Here is a 15,509-nt window from a genome sequence, read left to right on the forward strand (position 1 = left end):
TCCATAGGATAATAACACATAGAATTAATGCAAAGTAATGCACAGAATTGGGCCTTCGGTGACCCATTAAAAAAAACATTTAGGCGTTTCCTACCTTGTGAATGTTTTAGTGTATATACCTCACCCCATCCCCTCTGAGGATGTTGACTGACTCCAGTACTTCCTGGTTCTGTCAGCAGCTGTGCTGTTCTCTGCAGTGATAGGTCCATCTGACATGAATGTGTGTCAGATGGCCAGTGACAATACCACTTCTACTAGTGCTGCAACTGCGGCTGCCTCCCTCTGCATTGCTCTCAATTATATATATGAGAGAGAGAGAGAGAGAGAGACCAAATAAAGCCATAGGTGAGTGTGCTGCTGGGAGGGAGAGCCTGTTAACATGCTATAAATATTTAATGCATCTGGAGGTTCAGGGTTGGCTACTGTCTGGGTCTCAGCAGACCACATCACAGGCTCTATGTTGATCTAGTGATTCATAGAATTATTGATTTATTGGACTGGGACAGGGATTGGACCAACCCGGAGGTGACAGGCCATCATGCCTCGGATAGACGTGGATGTGAAGCTGGACTTTAAAGATGTCCTGTTCAGACCCAAGAGAAGCAGCCTGAAGAGCAGGTCAGAGGTAAGGTGTTATAAACCAGCCTTTATAGCTGCTGTTGTAGATGTCTAATGTGTTTTGCCTTGTCAGCACAGAAAATAGAAAGGAAGAGCCATGGTGTGACTCCCAAGGGGGCCAAGAGCATCAAGTCTTATGTTCAAATCTGTGTTGAATCACAAATGACATACTAACTAGCCCAAGCCAGCTGTGTTGGGTGGGTCAGTTGTGGAGGGTCACTGATGAACGATACCATAGGATTCCATATAGAACTGGTGATGTAGAGGATATCAGTGTAGAACATACTCTATGGTTCCTTAGCTTGCTACAGCAGGACACAGTAACCTTCCATGTGTGTGTCGAGGTCACCTTCCCATAAGCGGGGCTTGTATGGGCGTGTGTGTGCGCCTGTGCGTGCATGCTTGTGTGTTTTTGACTCTGAATGTTGGTCTTTGTGTGTGTGTGCATACGTCAATGTGTGTGTCTATTTGTGCCTTCTCCCACTGCCTGCCTGGCACAGACTTCACAATGTTCTGCCTGGCTAGCACCTGTCAACACCTATACCTCTATGTGATGACATATGAGACATGACATGGCGTGATATGAGACATGACACTGAGTTAAACGCTAACTAAATGGAATATGCCTCATTGTTGACAACAATCCACAGGCTGTTATTAGGGTGTGTGTGTGTGTGTGTGTGTGTGTGTGTGTGTGTGTGTGTGTGTGTGTGTGTGTGTGTGTGTGTGTGTGTGTGTGACTGTTCCACAGCCTTTTTTCAGGTAAGATACCAAACATAATAATTTCTAGTTGAATGAACATATGAGACAAATAGAGAAAAGCCATCCCTTTAAGTTGGCTGAATTATTTTCCTGCGTTTTCTCATATTAGAGATATTGTTGGGCCTACTAAAACAGTTCAGGTAACACTTTGACCGAAGAGTTGAGGAAACTTCAACAAGGATTTGGTACCAGTTACTGAATAAGGATTGGTTGAAACAACTAGATTTGTGGGTGTTTCTATTTTATATATATATATATTTTTACAGTACATGACATGAGAGAGTCAAGCTTGCACTTTATTCCCATATGGCACTATATTCCCTATATAGTTCACTTATTTTGACCAGGGCCCATAGGGGACAGTGAGTGTGACACTGAGTGGCACCCTATTCCCTATATAATGCACCATAGGGCTCTCAAATGTAGAGTACTATATAGGGTGCCATTTGGGATTTAGACAGAGACACTGTTAATCTGTTCTGTCCTACATCTGAAGTTCTATTTGCTTATTCTTTTAGGATGAACCCAGACAGGCTGATTCAGGGTGAACCCAGACAGGCTGATTCAGGGGGAACCCAGACAGGCTGATTCAGGATTAACCCAGACAGGCTGATTCAGGGTGAACCCAGACAGGCTGATTCAGGGTGAACCCAGTGTTGAAGGAATTCTAAATTCCCAATCAAAATTAAACACTCTGTCAATGCATTAGGGGTTTGTAAGACCCTTATTTTATAAGAATGGACAGAGTCCCGGTCTTAAGTCAGGTAACAGCCTTTAATTCAAGAGAGTACTAAGTTCATACACATTTTACCACAGGTTATAAACTGAAAAGGACGTCAGCGTTTTCTAAATGTTCCGTCTCTTCTTGACACTGGTAGAAAGGCCCTATAGTTCTCAAGCCTTCCCTCCTCGCCTAGAGCCAAGGTCAGTCAGTGTAGATAAGCATTCTAGACAGTCTGGAGATAGTCCATCCCTGCCATCTGGAGATAGTTCATTCATTTGTACCAAGGCATTGTTCTAAACTCCTGACTACATTATATACAATTGGAAATGGGAGCAAGAGAGAAAATTCATACATGTACAGTAACATAATAGTCCTTTAATTCATCCTGATTGAAATGTATACATAATTAGTCATTATAGATAAAAATTCCCTTAACACCCAGACAGGCTGATTCAGGGTGAACCCAGACAGGCTGATTCAGGGTGAACCCAGACAGGCTGATTCAGGGTGAACCCAGACAGGCTGATTCAGGGTGAACACAGGCAGGCTGATTCAGGGTGAACCTCGACAGGCTGATTCAGGGTGAACCCAGACAGGCTGATTCATGGTGAACACAGGCAGGCTGATTCATGGTGAACACAGGCAGGCTGATTCATGGTGAACACAGGCAGGCTGATTCAGGGTGAACCTCGACAGGCTGATTCAGGCTGATTCACAGTGAATCCAGACAGGCTGAGGTTCAGACTGATTCCTGATGAACCCAGACAGGCTGATTCAGGCTGATTCACGGTGAACCCAGGCAGGCTGAGGTTCAGACTGATTCTGATTAACCCAGGCAGGCTGAGGCTCAGGCTGATTCATGGTGAACACAGGCAGGCTGATTCATGATGAACCCAGGCAGGCTGATTCAGGCTGATTCACGGTGAACCCAGGCAGGCTGAGGCTCAGGCTGATTCATGATTGACCCAATTAAGGCTGATTATGGTGAACCCAGGCAGGCTGATTCAGGCTGATGTATGGTGAACCCAGGCAGCCTGATGCTCAGGCTGATTCATGATGAACCCAGGCAGGCTGATTCAGGCTGATGTATGATGAACCCAGGCAGGCTGATTCATGATGAACCCAGGCAGGCTGAGGAAACAATGAGACATCATCATCAGAGGATTGAGATCAAGGCTTTTTTTTAATGTGTCATTTTACTGTAGTTGACACAATATTATGCTTTTGGCATATGGCCATACACTCACTAGCAGCCATTGGTTCGTTGATTAGTCATTGAATTAGATTGAAGGATAATAGGTTATTTGTTGCCAGCATTGTCAGACATTTTATCCCGGATGGAGAGACATCTCGGGGAGAAATATGAACATATGTTTTTTTTAATAGTTAAAAAAAATACAAAATCTACTTCAATACCAATGTTCTAACTTCTTTAAACCCTCAAATAGTTTCAATACAGGCCGTCACTCTGGGGGCAAATCCAGCAAACATCACCTGTATGTTATACATTACCACAACTTAACTGGTCTTCCCAATCCTCTCATGTTATGTCAACTGTCCTGACTTCAGGCAGTATACCCACAACTTCTAATGCTAAATGCCTGTGTGGTTTCCTCTTCCATTCTTACTTTTTATGATGTGCATTTGTACCTTTTGGTGTTTTGATAGGCGTTCATTAATAAAATGTGTGATTTATTGGCTTGCATCCCAAATGGCACCCTCTGTTCTCTATGTAGTGCGCATAGGGATCTGGTCAGAAGTAGTGCACTATATAGGGAATAGGGTCCCATTTGGGATACACTAGGATTATTTATTGTTACTGTGCTCCCCTCCTCACAGGTGGACCTACGGAGGACGTTCACGTTCCGTAATTCCAAACAGAGTTACCATGGCATCCCCATCATCGCTGCCAACATGGACACCACGGGCACCTTTGAGATGGCACAGGTCCTCAGCAAGGTTAGCACTGTAGCGTTTGTGCATTCCAAGTGGCACCCTATTCCCAAATGGCAACCTTTTCCAAAATGGCACCCTATTCCCAAAATGGCACCCTATTCCCAAATGGCACCCTATTCCCAAAATGGCACCCTTTTCCAAAATGGCACCCTTTTCCAAAATGGCACCCTATTCCCAAAATGGTACCCTATTCCCAAAATGGCACCCTATTCCCAAATGGCACCCTATTCCCAAATGGCACCCTTTCCCGAAATGGCACCCTTTTCCAAAATGGCACCCTATTCCCAAATGGCACCCTAGTCCCACAGGGCTCTGGTCAATAGTCAAATCAACTTAAATGGATTTGCAAATAGTCTGGGTATCCATTTGATTAGCTGTTCAGGAGTCTCATGGCTTGGGGGTAGAAGCTATTTAGGAGCCACTTGGACCTAGACTTTGTGCTCCGGTACCGCTTGCCGTGCGGTAGCAGAGAGAACAGTCTATGACGAGGGTGGCTGGAGTCTTTGACAATTTTTAGGGCCTTCCTCTGACACCACCTGGTATAGAGGTCCTGAATGGCAGGAAGCTTGGCCCCGGTGATGTACTGGGCCGTACACACTACCTACCCTCTGTAGTGCCTTGCGGTCGGAGACCGAGCAGTTGCCATACCAGGCATTGATGCAACCCGTCAGGATGCTCTCGATGGTGCAGCTGTAAAGCCTTTTGAGGATCTGAGGACCCATGCCAAATCTTTTCAGTCTCCTTAGGGGAATAGGTTTTGTTGTGCCCTCTTCACGACTGTCTTGGTGTGCTTGGACCATGTTAGTTTGTTGGTGATGACGCCAAGGAACTTGGCGTCATCACAGGTTTCTGACCTCTTCCTCTCATCGTTGTTGGTGATCAGGCCTACCACTGTTGTGTCATCAGCAAACTTAATGATGGTGTTGGAGTCGTGCCTGGCCATGCAGTCAATGAGTAAACAGGGAGTACAGGAGGGCACTGAGCACGCACCCCTGAGGGGCCCCTGTGTTGAGGATCAGCGTGTTGGATGTGTTGTTACCTACCCTTACCACCTGGGGGCGGCCCATCAGGAAGTCCAGGATCCAGTCCCAGGGTCCTTAGCTTAGCGATGAGCTTTGAGGAGACTATGGTGTTGAACGCTGAGCTGTAGTTAATTAATAGCATTCTCACATAGGTGTTCCTTTTGTCTAGGTGTGAAAGGGTAGTATGGAAACACTGCTGGACACATGATCAGACCTGGACACATGACATGATAAGGGTCAGGGAGTTTCTACTGACCACATGACCAGACCTGGACATATGCCATGGTAAAGGTCAGGGAGTTTCTACTGACCACATGATCAGACCTGGACACATGCTATGGTAAAGGTCAGGGAGTTTCTACTGACCACATGACCAGACCTGGACACATGCCATGGTAAAGGTCAGGGAGTTTCTACTGGACACATGCCATGGTAAAGGTCAGGGAGTTTCTACTGACCACATGACCAGACCTGGACACATGCCATGGTAAAGGTCAGGGAGTTTCTACTGACCACATGACCAGACCTGGACACATGCCATGGTAAAGGTCAGGGAGTTTCTACTGACCACATGACCAGACCTGGACACATGCCATGGTAAAGGTCAGGGAGTTTCTACTGGACACATGCCATGGTAAAGGTCAGGGAGTTTCTACTGACCACATGACCAGACCTGGACACATGCTATGGTAAAGGTCAGGGAGTTTCTACTGACCACATGACCAGACCTGGACACAGACCTGGACACATGCCATGGTAAAGGCCAGGGAGTTTCTACTGACCACATGACCAGACCTGGACACAGACCTGGACACATGCCATGGTAAAGGTCAGGGAGTTTCTACTGACCACATGACCAGACCTGGACACAGACCTGGACACATGCCATGGTAAAGGTCAGGGAGTTTCTACTGGACATATGCCATGGTAAAGGTCAGGGAGTTTCTACTGACCACATGACCAGACCTGGACACATGCCATGGTAAAGGTCAGGGAGTTTCTACTGACCACATGATCAGACCTGGACACATGCCATGGTAAAGGTCAGGGAGTTTCTACTGACCACATGATCAGACCTGGACACATGCCATGGTAAAGGTCAGGGAGTTTCTACTGACTACATGATCAGACCAGGAAAAACTCCAGTGGTTCTGTTGTTTCTCTGTCAACAACAACAACAACAACAACAACAACAAGTCCAGTCATCCCCAGGTCTGCTTCATTGAAGTCTTGACAACCTGATGACCTGTGAAAGGGTTGCCAGGGTGATGACCTGTGAAAGGGTTGCCAGGGTGATGACCTGTGAAAGGGTTGCCAGGGTGATGACCTGTGAAAGGGTTGCCAGGGTGATGACCTGTGAAAGAGTAGCCAGGGTGATGACCTGTAAAAGGGTTGCCAGGGTGATGACCTGTAAAAGGGTTGCCAGGGTGATGACCTGTAAAAGGGTTGCCAGGGTGATGACCTGTGAAAGGGTTGCCAGGGTGATGACCTGTAAAAGGGTTGCCAGGGTGATGACCTGTGAAAGGGTTGCCAGGGTGATGACCTGTGAAAGAGAAGCCAGGGTGATGACCTGTAAAAGGGTTGCCAGGGTGATGACCTGTAAAAGGGTTGCCAGGGTGATGACCTGTGAAAGGGTTGCCAGGGTGATGACCTGTAAAAGGGTTGCCAGGGTGATGACCTGAAAAAAGGTTGCCAGGGCGATGACCTGTGAAAGGGTTGCCAGGGTGATGACCTGTGAAAGGGTTGCCAGGGTGATGACCTGTGAATGGGTTGCCAGGGTGATGACCTGTGAAAGGTCAGTTGCCAGAGGACTAAGTAACGCGGTGAATTTCCATTCTTCTTGTTTCTCTACATTCTCCTCTAGCAAACTCTCTTCACCGCCATGCAGAAGCACTACACTGTGGAGGAGTGGAAGGCTTTTGCAGCCAAGTTTCCAGAATGTTTGGAGGTTTGTAATAATCCCAGACAACAATGTTTGGAGGTTTGTAATAATCCTAGACAACAATGTTTGGAGGTTTGTAATAATCCCAGACAACAATGTTTGGAGGTTTGTAATAATCCCAGACAACAATGTTTGGAGGTTTGTAATAATCCCAGACAACAATGTTTGGAGGTTTGTAATAATCCCAGACAACAATGTTTGGAGGTTTGTAATAATCCCAGACAACAATGTTTGGAGGTTTGTAATAATCCTAGACAACAATGTTTGGAGGTTTGTAATAATCCTAGACAACAATGTTTGGAGGTTTGTAATAATCCTAGACAACAATGTTTGGAGTTTGTAATAATCCCTAGACAACAATGTTTGGAGGTTTGTAATAATCCCAGACAACAATGTTTGGAGGTTTGTAATAATCCTAGACAACAATGTTTGGAGGTTTGTAATAATCCTAGACAACAATGTTTGGAGGTTTGTAATAATCCTAGACAACAATGTTTGGAGGTTTGTAATAATCCCAGACAACAATGTTTGGAGGTTTGTAATAATCCTAGACAACAATGTTTGGAGGTTTGTAATAATCCCAGACAACAATGTTTGGAGGTTTGTAATAATCCCAGACAACAATGTTTGGAGGTTTGTAATAATCCCAGACAACAATGTTTGGAGGTTTGTAATAATCCTAGACAACAATGTTTGGAGGTTTGTAATAATCCTAGACAACAATGTTTGGAGGTTTGTAATAATCCCAGACAACAATGTTTGGAGGTTTGTAATAATCCCAGACAACAATGTTTGGAGGTTTGTAATAATCCCAGACAACAATGTTTGGAGGTTTGTAATAATCCCAGACAACAATGTTTGGAGGTTTATAATAATCCCAGACAACAATGTTTGGAGGTTTGTAATAATCCCAGACAACAATGTTTGGAGGTTTATAATAATCCCAGACAACAATGTTTGGAGGACAGCTAGAATTGTCTTCATACAGCATTTTCATGACCTCATGCAACAGTGGTGTCCCCAGGGTTTGAATAATGTATAGAATTCAGGAGTTGTTATGGAAATAGTGGGTGGCCCATGGTAATGTTTCTAACGCTTATAAGGACTAGTGCTCTGATTTGTTATGGGAGTGCTTATAGTAGCACGCATAGAAATATAATCACTAGAACGGCCACCCCTTTACAAGTCAATGATGCCATAACTGGTAGCCATTTTGAGTTTCCCCCATGAGTTTACCAGTCAAATCAGAGGCTCCAGACCCGTTCTAATGATTCTATTTCTACGCTACCATCCTTCCAACCCTGGTTGTTCTCTCACACTGCCGCCCTGTCCCCGTCCCCCTCAGCACGTAGCGGTCAGTTCAGGCAGCGGTCAAGCCGACCTGGAGAAGCTGTGCAGCGTCCTGGAGGCCGTCTCTGACATCAGATTCGTCTGTCTGGACGTTGCCAACGGCTACTCTGAACACTTTGTGGAGTTTGTCAAAACCGTCAGGGGGAGGTTTCCCCAACACACTATCATGGTGAGGCCGTTCCATCAAGTTAACACACAGCTGAACAGCTTTCGAAGACTTAATTTGCTTATGTCGTTTTAATTACTGCAAATATTCTTACATGTGCAATGTGATGTGCCATGCAATGTTAAACTGTCACCTGTTTGGTAGTTAGTTGGTTTGGTAGCTGTATAGGGATTCTAAATGCTATGACTGTGTCTGTCTGTGTGTGTGTGTGTGTGTGTGTGTGTGTGTCTGTGTGTCTGTCTGTGTGTCTGTCTGTGTGTGTGTGTGTGTGTGTCTGTGTGTCTGTGTGTGTGTGTGTCTGTGTGTCTGTGTGTCTGTGTGTGTGTGTGTGTGTGTGTGTGTGTCTGTGTGTGTGTGTCAACTGTGTGTCTGTGTGTCTGTCTGTGTGTGTGTGTGTGTGTGTGTGTGTCTGTCTGTGTGTGTGTCTGTGTCTGTGTGTCTGTCTGTGTGTGTGTGTGTGTGTGTGTGTGTGTGTGCCTGTGTGTGTGTCTGTGTGTCTGTCTGTGTGTGTGTCTGTGTGTCTGTCTGTGTGTCTGTCTGTGTGTGTCTGTGTGTCTGTCTGTGTGTCTGTCTGTGTCTGTCTGTGTGTGTGTGTGTGTGTCTGTCTGTGTGTCTGTCTGTCTGTGTGTGTGTGTCTAACTGTGGTCAGGCTGGCAACGTGGTGACAGGAGAGATGGTGGAGGAGCTGATCCTGGCAGGAGCTGACATCATTAAAGTGGGTATTGGGCCAGGTGGGTCTGGTACTCTGTCTGTTACTCCATCTGTTATCTGTTACCCTGTCTGTTACTCTGCCATCTGTTACTATGTTACTCTGTCTGTTACTCTGTCTGGTACTCCATCTCTCAAAACTCTGTCTGGTACTCTGTTGGTACTCTGGTACTCTGTCTGTTACTCTGTCTATCTCTGTCTGTTGCTCTGTTCCATCTTTGGTACTCTGTCTGTTGCTCTGTCTGGTACTTTGTCAGGTCTGGTACTCTGTCTGTTACTCTGTCTGTTACTCTGTCTGTTGCTCTTCTGTTACTCTGTCTGGTCCATCATCTGTTACTCTGTCTGTTGCTTGTCTGGTATTTGTCAGGTACTCTGGTACTCTGTCTGTTACTCTGTCTGTTACTCTGTCTGTTGCTCTGTCTGTTACTCTGTCTGGTACTTTGGTACTCTGTCTGTTACTATGGTACTGTCAGGTACTCTGGTACTCTGTCTGTTACTCTGTCTGTTACTCTGTCTGTTGCTCCTGTCTGTTACTCTGTCTGGTACTTTGTACTCTGTCTGTTGCTCTGTCTGGTACTTTGTCAGGTACTCTGTACTCTGTCTGTTACTCTGTCTGTTACTCTGTCTGTTGCTCTGTCTGGTACTTTGTTACTCTGTCTGTTGCTCTGTCTGTTACTCTGCCTGGTACTGGTACTCTGTCTGTTGCTCTGTCTGTTACTCTGTCTGGTACTTTGGTACTCTGTCTGTTGCTCTGTCTGGTACTTTTGTCAGGTACTGTGGTCTGTCTGTTACTCTGTCTGTTACTCTGTCTGGTACTCTGTCTGGTACTCTGTCTGGTACTCTGTCTGTTACTCCGCCTGTTACTCTGTCTGGTACTTTGTCAGGTACTCTGGTACTTTGTCTGTTACTCTGTCTGTTACTCTGTCTGTTACTCTGCTTGGTACTCCGGTACTCTGTCTGTTACTCTGTCAGGTACTCTGTTACTCTGTCTGTTACTCTGTCTGGTACTCCGATACCCTGTCTGTTACTCTGTCTGGTACTCGGGTACTCCGTCTGTTACTCTGTCTGTTACTCTGTCTGGTACTCTGGTACTCCATGTGGTACTCTGTTACTCTGTCTGTTACTCTGTCTGTTACTCTGTTACTCTGTCTGTTACTCTGTCTGTTACTCTGTTACTCTGTCTGTTACTCTGTCTGTTACTCTGGCACTAAGTCTGTTACTCTGTTAATGTCTGTTATTCTGTCTGGTACTCTGTTACTCTGTCTGTTACTCTGGCACTACGTCTGTTACTCTGGTACTCTGTCTGTTACTCTGTTACTCTGTCTGTTACTCTGTCTGTTACTCTGTCTGTTACTCTGTCTGTTACTCTGTCTGTTACTCTGGCACTCTGTCTGTTACTCTGTTACTCTGTCTGTTACTCTGTCTGTTACTCTGTTACTCTCTGTTACTCTGTCTGTTTCTGTCTGTTACTCTGTCTGTTACTCTGTTACTCTGTCTGTTACTCTGTCTGTTACTCTGTCTGTTACTCTGTTACTCTGTCTGTTACTCTGTTACTCTGTCTGTTACTCTCTGTTACTCTGTCTGTTACTCTATGTTACTCTGTCTGTTACTCTGTTACTCTGTCTGGTCTGTCTTACTCTGTCTGGTACTCTGCTACTCTGTCTGTTCTGTCTGTTACTCTGGTACTCTGTCTGTTACTCTGTTACTCTCTTTTACTCTGCCTGTCTGTTACTCTGTCTGTTACTCTGTTACTCTGTCTGTTACTCTGGCACTCTGTCTGTTACTCTCTGTTACTCTGTCTGTCTGGTACTCTGTCTGTTACTCTGTTACTCTCTGTTACTCTGTCTGGTACTCTGTCTGGTACTCTGTCTGGTACTCTGTCTGGTACTCTGTCTTACTCTGTATGTTACTTTGTTACTCTGTCTGTTACTCTATGTTACTCTGTTACTCACTTTGTTACTCTGTTACTCTGTCTGTTACTCTGTTACTCTGTATGTTACTCTATGTTACTCTGTCTTTTACTCTATGTTACTCTGTTACTCTGTCTGTTACTCTAGCACCCTCTTCCCTACATAGTGCACTATAAGTAGAGCACTATATGGAGTCATGAGTTCACCAGGGCTCCCTTCAAGAGAGAACAATACTTCAGCTGAGTGCATTCAGCTCCTGACAAACTGACACGTCATGATTCCCCTCTAGGTTCTGTGTGTACGACGCGCATTAAGACGGGAGTGGGATACCCCCAGCTCAGCGCTGTCATAGAGTGTGCAGACTCCGCCCACGGCCTGAAGGCTCACATCATCTCAGTGAGTGACCTTCGGACCTCAAGAACCTTCTGACATTCTGACCTCTTGGGTCAGATTCAGGAGGGTGCAACGCACCTGCACAATACATGTATCTACACAACATTCCTATCTGAACGAACCCAGGGGTTAAAGGTGCTGGAGCTCGGGGTTACGCCTGGCTTTCCCTTTGAGAGATTAAACCGCTGAACGTTCCCACAATGTTTGCTCAATATGTTTTGTTTTATCTCACCAGGATGGCGGATGTAGCTGTCCTGGTGATGTGGCTAAGGCATTTGGTGAGTCCTGGTTTGATAAATCATACTATCATAGTGACATTGTGTGTGTGTGTGTGTCCTATTCTTTATGGTGCCTGGTCATTGTAGTGCACTATATTGGTAATAGGATCCATTTGGAACGCATGCATTGTGTTGTGTCACTCAAAAATACTGCCTTGCCTGACCCTCTCTCAACAGGGTTGTGTGTGTGTGTGATTCTAGGCGCTGGAGCTGATTTTGTGATGCTGGGGGGGATGCTGGCTGGCCACGACCAGTGTGCCGGGGAGGTCATTGAGAAGAATGGCAGAAAGGTCCAGCTGTTCTATGGGATGAGCTCTGACACGGCCATGAAGAAACACGTAGGGGGAGTGGCAGAGTACAGGTAAAACAGTACTCATTAGGTGGGTGCTTATATCTGTCCTGTCTTACACATGGGGGTGTGGCAGAGTACAGGTTAACAGTACTCATTAGGTGGGTGCTTATATCTGTCCTGTCTTACACATGGGGGAGTGGCAGAGTACAGGTAAAACAGTACTCATTAGGTGGGTGCTTATATCTGTCCTGTCTTACACATGGGGGAGTGGCAGAGTACAGGTAAAACAGTACTCATTAGGTGGGTGCTTATATCTGTCCTGTCTTACACATGGGGGAGTGGCAGAGTACAGGTTAACAGTACTCATTAGGTGGGTGCTTATATCTGTCCTGTCTTACACATGGGGGAGTGGCAGAGTACAGGTAAACAGTACTCATTAGGTGGGTGCTTATATCTGTCCTGTCTTACACATGGGGGAGTGGCAGAGTACAGGTTAACAGTACTCATTCGGTGGGTGCTTATATCTGTCCTGTCTTACACATGGGGGAGTGGCAGAGTACAGGTAAACAGTACTCATTAGGTGGGTGCTTATATCTGTCCTGTCTTACACATGGGGGAGTGGCAGAGTACAGGTTAACAGTACTCATTAGGTGGGTGCTTATATCTGTCCTGTCTTACACATGGGGGAGTGGCAGAGTACAGGTTAACAGTACTCATTCGGTGGGTGCTTATATCTGTCCTGTCTTACACATGGGGAGTGGCAGAGTACAGGTATAACAGTACTCATTAGGTGGGTGCTTATATCTGTCCTGTCTTACACATGGGGGAGTGGCAGAGTCCTGTTAAACAGTACTCATTAAGTGGGTGCTTATATCTGTCCTGTCTTACACATGGGGGAGTGGCAGAGTACAGGTTAACAGTACTCATTAAGTGGGTGCTTATATCTGTCCTGTCTTACACATGGGGGGGGGGCATATCCCGTTCTCCCTGAGACGCCCTCGGAGAGTGAGGTCAAAGCCAGGGCCCTGGAGAAATGAGTGTTAAGTGCCTTGCTCAAGGGCACATCAACAGATTGTTTTCACCTTGCCGGGGTGGGGATTCAAAGTAGCAACCTTATGGTTAATGGTCCAATGATCTAACCGCTGGGACAGTGGTTCCCAGCCTTCTTCGGTTACTGTACCATCGACTGAATTTAGCTCTGCCTGGAGTACCCCTGAAGTACCCCCTTGTGCATTTTACCAAAAGGCCTATGGTCTCATGAGTCTTCTCAAGTACCCCTGGGGGTCCTTGTACCCCTGGTTGGGAACCCCTGCACTAGCCTACCTTCCGCCCACACTATAGAAATACAGTATCCTTTCAGTTTTTCTGACAGTAACAAGCAAGCACACACATTTTCTTCACAAAATGTTCATTTAGTAGTTAGCTCTGGTCTGTTTAGTACAAAACTGTAGATGATGTCGAAGACCTAAGAAATCAATGTGCCTGATCAACCCAATGGAAAGACCATAGATTTATTGACAAGTTTTCCTCCATACCCCTCTCCTCCTGCAGAGCATCAGAGGGCAGGACGGTGGAGGTACCGTACAGGGGGGATGTAGAGGCCACCATCAGGGACATTCTGGGTGGTCTGCGCTCCACCTGCACCTACGTAGGAGCTGCCAAACTGAAGGAGCTCAGTCGCAGGACCACCTTTATCAGAGTCACACAGCAGGCCAGCCACATGTTCACATAGTAGTAAATAGACGGACGGACGGACAACATGAACTTTCTTGTTTCAATTGTGCTGATTTAACTTAAAATGTAAAAGTGTGAATCTACAGCAATATTTATGTGAATGCATGCGTTTTTTGTTGTTGTCTGTACACAATAAACAGAAAGAGGAGAAACAGAATGAAATACCAACCTGGACTCAGGGGTAGACGTAACATAGTAAACTTATATCCGTGACACTCCAAATAGTATGATATGTAACGTTTGGCATGCTATTCATTTGTGGATGCCCATCTTCCATTTCGTACATTATGTTACGAATTTGCAAAACGTATGATATGTTATGAATTCTAATTTGTTGAGGCTAAAGTTATCTAGGTGGCTAACGCTAATGTTAGCCAGGTTAGGGGTTAAGGTTAGGAGTTAGGTTAAGGTTAGGGGAAGGGTTAGCTAACATGCTAAGTAGTTGCAAAGTTGCAAAAAATTGGTAAGTAGTTGCTAATTAGATCAAATTCTAAAATTGTCTGTGATGTTATTCATACACACAGCCTTTGGGTTGCTTGATGTTCATGTTTTACACCTACCCAACCTGACCAACCACTCTACTTTTGTTTTTTTGTCATAAGTAACCTTCTGTCTTATGTAACCATACCAAATGTAACATATTATAATAAATTGAGTGTTTCGAAATCTGGATTTACTTTTACTATGTTACGTGTAGTCTATGACATCAGGCTGGAAAAACAGTGCTAGAGTATGTTACGTGTAGTCTATGAGACCAGGCTGGAAAAACAGAGTGCTAGAGTATGTTACGTGTAGTCTATGAGACCAGGCTGGAAAAACAGAGTGCTAGAGTATGTTACGTGTAGTCTATGAGACCAGGCTGGAAAAACAGAGTGCTAGAGTATGTTACGTGTAGTCTATGAGACCAGGCTGGAAAAACAGAGTGCTCGAGTATGTTACGTGTAGTCTATGAGACCAGGCTGGAAAAACAGAGTGCTAGAGTATGTTACGTGTAGTCTATGAGACCAGGCTGGAAAAACAGAGTGCTAGAGTAAGCAGCTGCTCTGTTGCTCCTCTTGAAAGACTAATGACAGAATTTCAGTTGACTCTGTTATTTATTATTCTGAGTATACAGAGACAATACATTTGTTCATGTTCTTTTGTGTTTCTTTAAACAAATTTGTTGAAATCTAAATGAAACGTTTAAAAAATGACCACTGAAATATTTTGTCCATAAACCTGCAAAACCTCTCTAAGAAAGAGACCATAGATCATACAGAACAGATTGGAGTATATCCTACAAATTAAACCGTAAAACCACAGTTGGAAAAGCAACTTTGAAGTCTTCAATTCCTCTTGTTTCCTGTTGTACATAAATGTTTCTCACACATGAGGTACACAAAAAGTGATTTCACAACCTTTTTGGGGGTTTGCGGACCAATGCATGAACATTTATTAAATCACAGATTGTACAATAATAACAATGATCCTATTTTGTATAATATCTACAACCATGTTTATATTTTAACACATACATATCTCAGGGTAAAACAGTCAATGGGCGGTGTCTGTTTCTCTGCCAGTTCACCTGATTATTGGCAAGATGCAAACAACAGTCTAATAATCTCTATTCATTCTATTCTCTCTCTCCCTCCTCTCCTCTCTTCTCTCTCTC

The 15,509-nt window shown here is 45.0% G+C and overlaps 1 protein-coding gene and 1 long non-coding RNA gene across 2 annotated transcripts; both read left to right on the top strand.

The window, feature by feature from the left end:
* The first annotated feature begins 349 nt into the window (after positions 1-349).
* LOC127919031 (GMP reductase 1-like) lies at positions 350-15,487 on the top strand. The gene is made up of 9 exons (XM_052502372.1): positions 350-625; positions 3,944-4,063; positions 6,947-7,030; positions 8,370-8,543; positions 9,190-9,271; positions 11,448-11,554; positions 11,787-11,829; positions 12,031-12,190; positions 13,673-15,487. The coding sequence occupies exons 1-9, from the start codon at positions 539-541 to the stop codon at positions 13,851-13,853; spliced, it is 1,038 nt and encodes a 345-aa protein (XP_052358332.1). The 5' UTR covers positions 350-538; the 3' UTR covers positions 13,854-15,487.
* LOC127919032 (uncharacterized) lies at positions 12,481-13,617 on the top strand. The gene is made up of 3 exons (XR_008101692.1): positions 12,481-12,613; positions 12,684-12,823; positions 13,034-13,617. It is a non-coding gene; the product is annotated as an uncharacterized LOC127919032 (long non-coding RNA).
* Positions 15,488-15,509: the final 22 nt, after the last annotated feature.

Source organism: Oncorhynchus keta, unplaced genomic scaffold, assembly GCF_023373465.1.
Source record: "Oncorhynchus keta strain PuntledgeMale-10-30-2019 unplaced genomic scaffold, Oket_V2 Un_contig_1556_pilon_pilon, whole genome shotgun sequence".
Classification (NCBI taxonomy): domain Eukaryota; kingdom Metazoa; phylum Chordata; class Actinopteri; order Salmoniformes; family Salmonidae; genus Oncorhynchus; species Oncorhynchus keta.

Coding starts and splice junctions, on each gene's coding strand:
- LOC127919031 (XM_052502372.1), top strand. CDS start 539: ATGCCTCGGATAGACGTGGATGTGAAGCTGGACTTTAAAGATGTCCTG. Junction 8,544..9,189: donor TTCCCCAACACACTATCATG/GTGAGGCCGTTC, acceptor AACTGTGGTCAG/GCTGGCAACGTGGTGACAGG. Junction 11,830..12,030: donor TGATGTGGCTAAGGCATTTG/GTGAGTCCTGGT, acceptor GTGTGATTCTAG/GCGCTGGAGCTGATTTTGTG.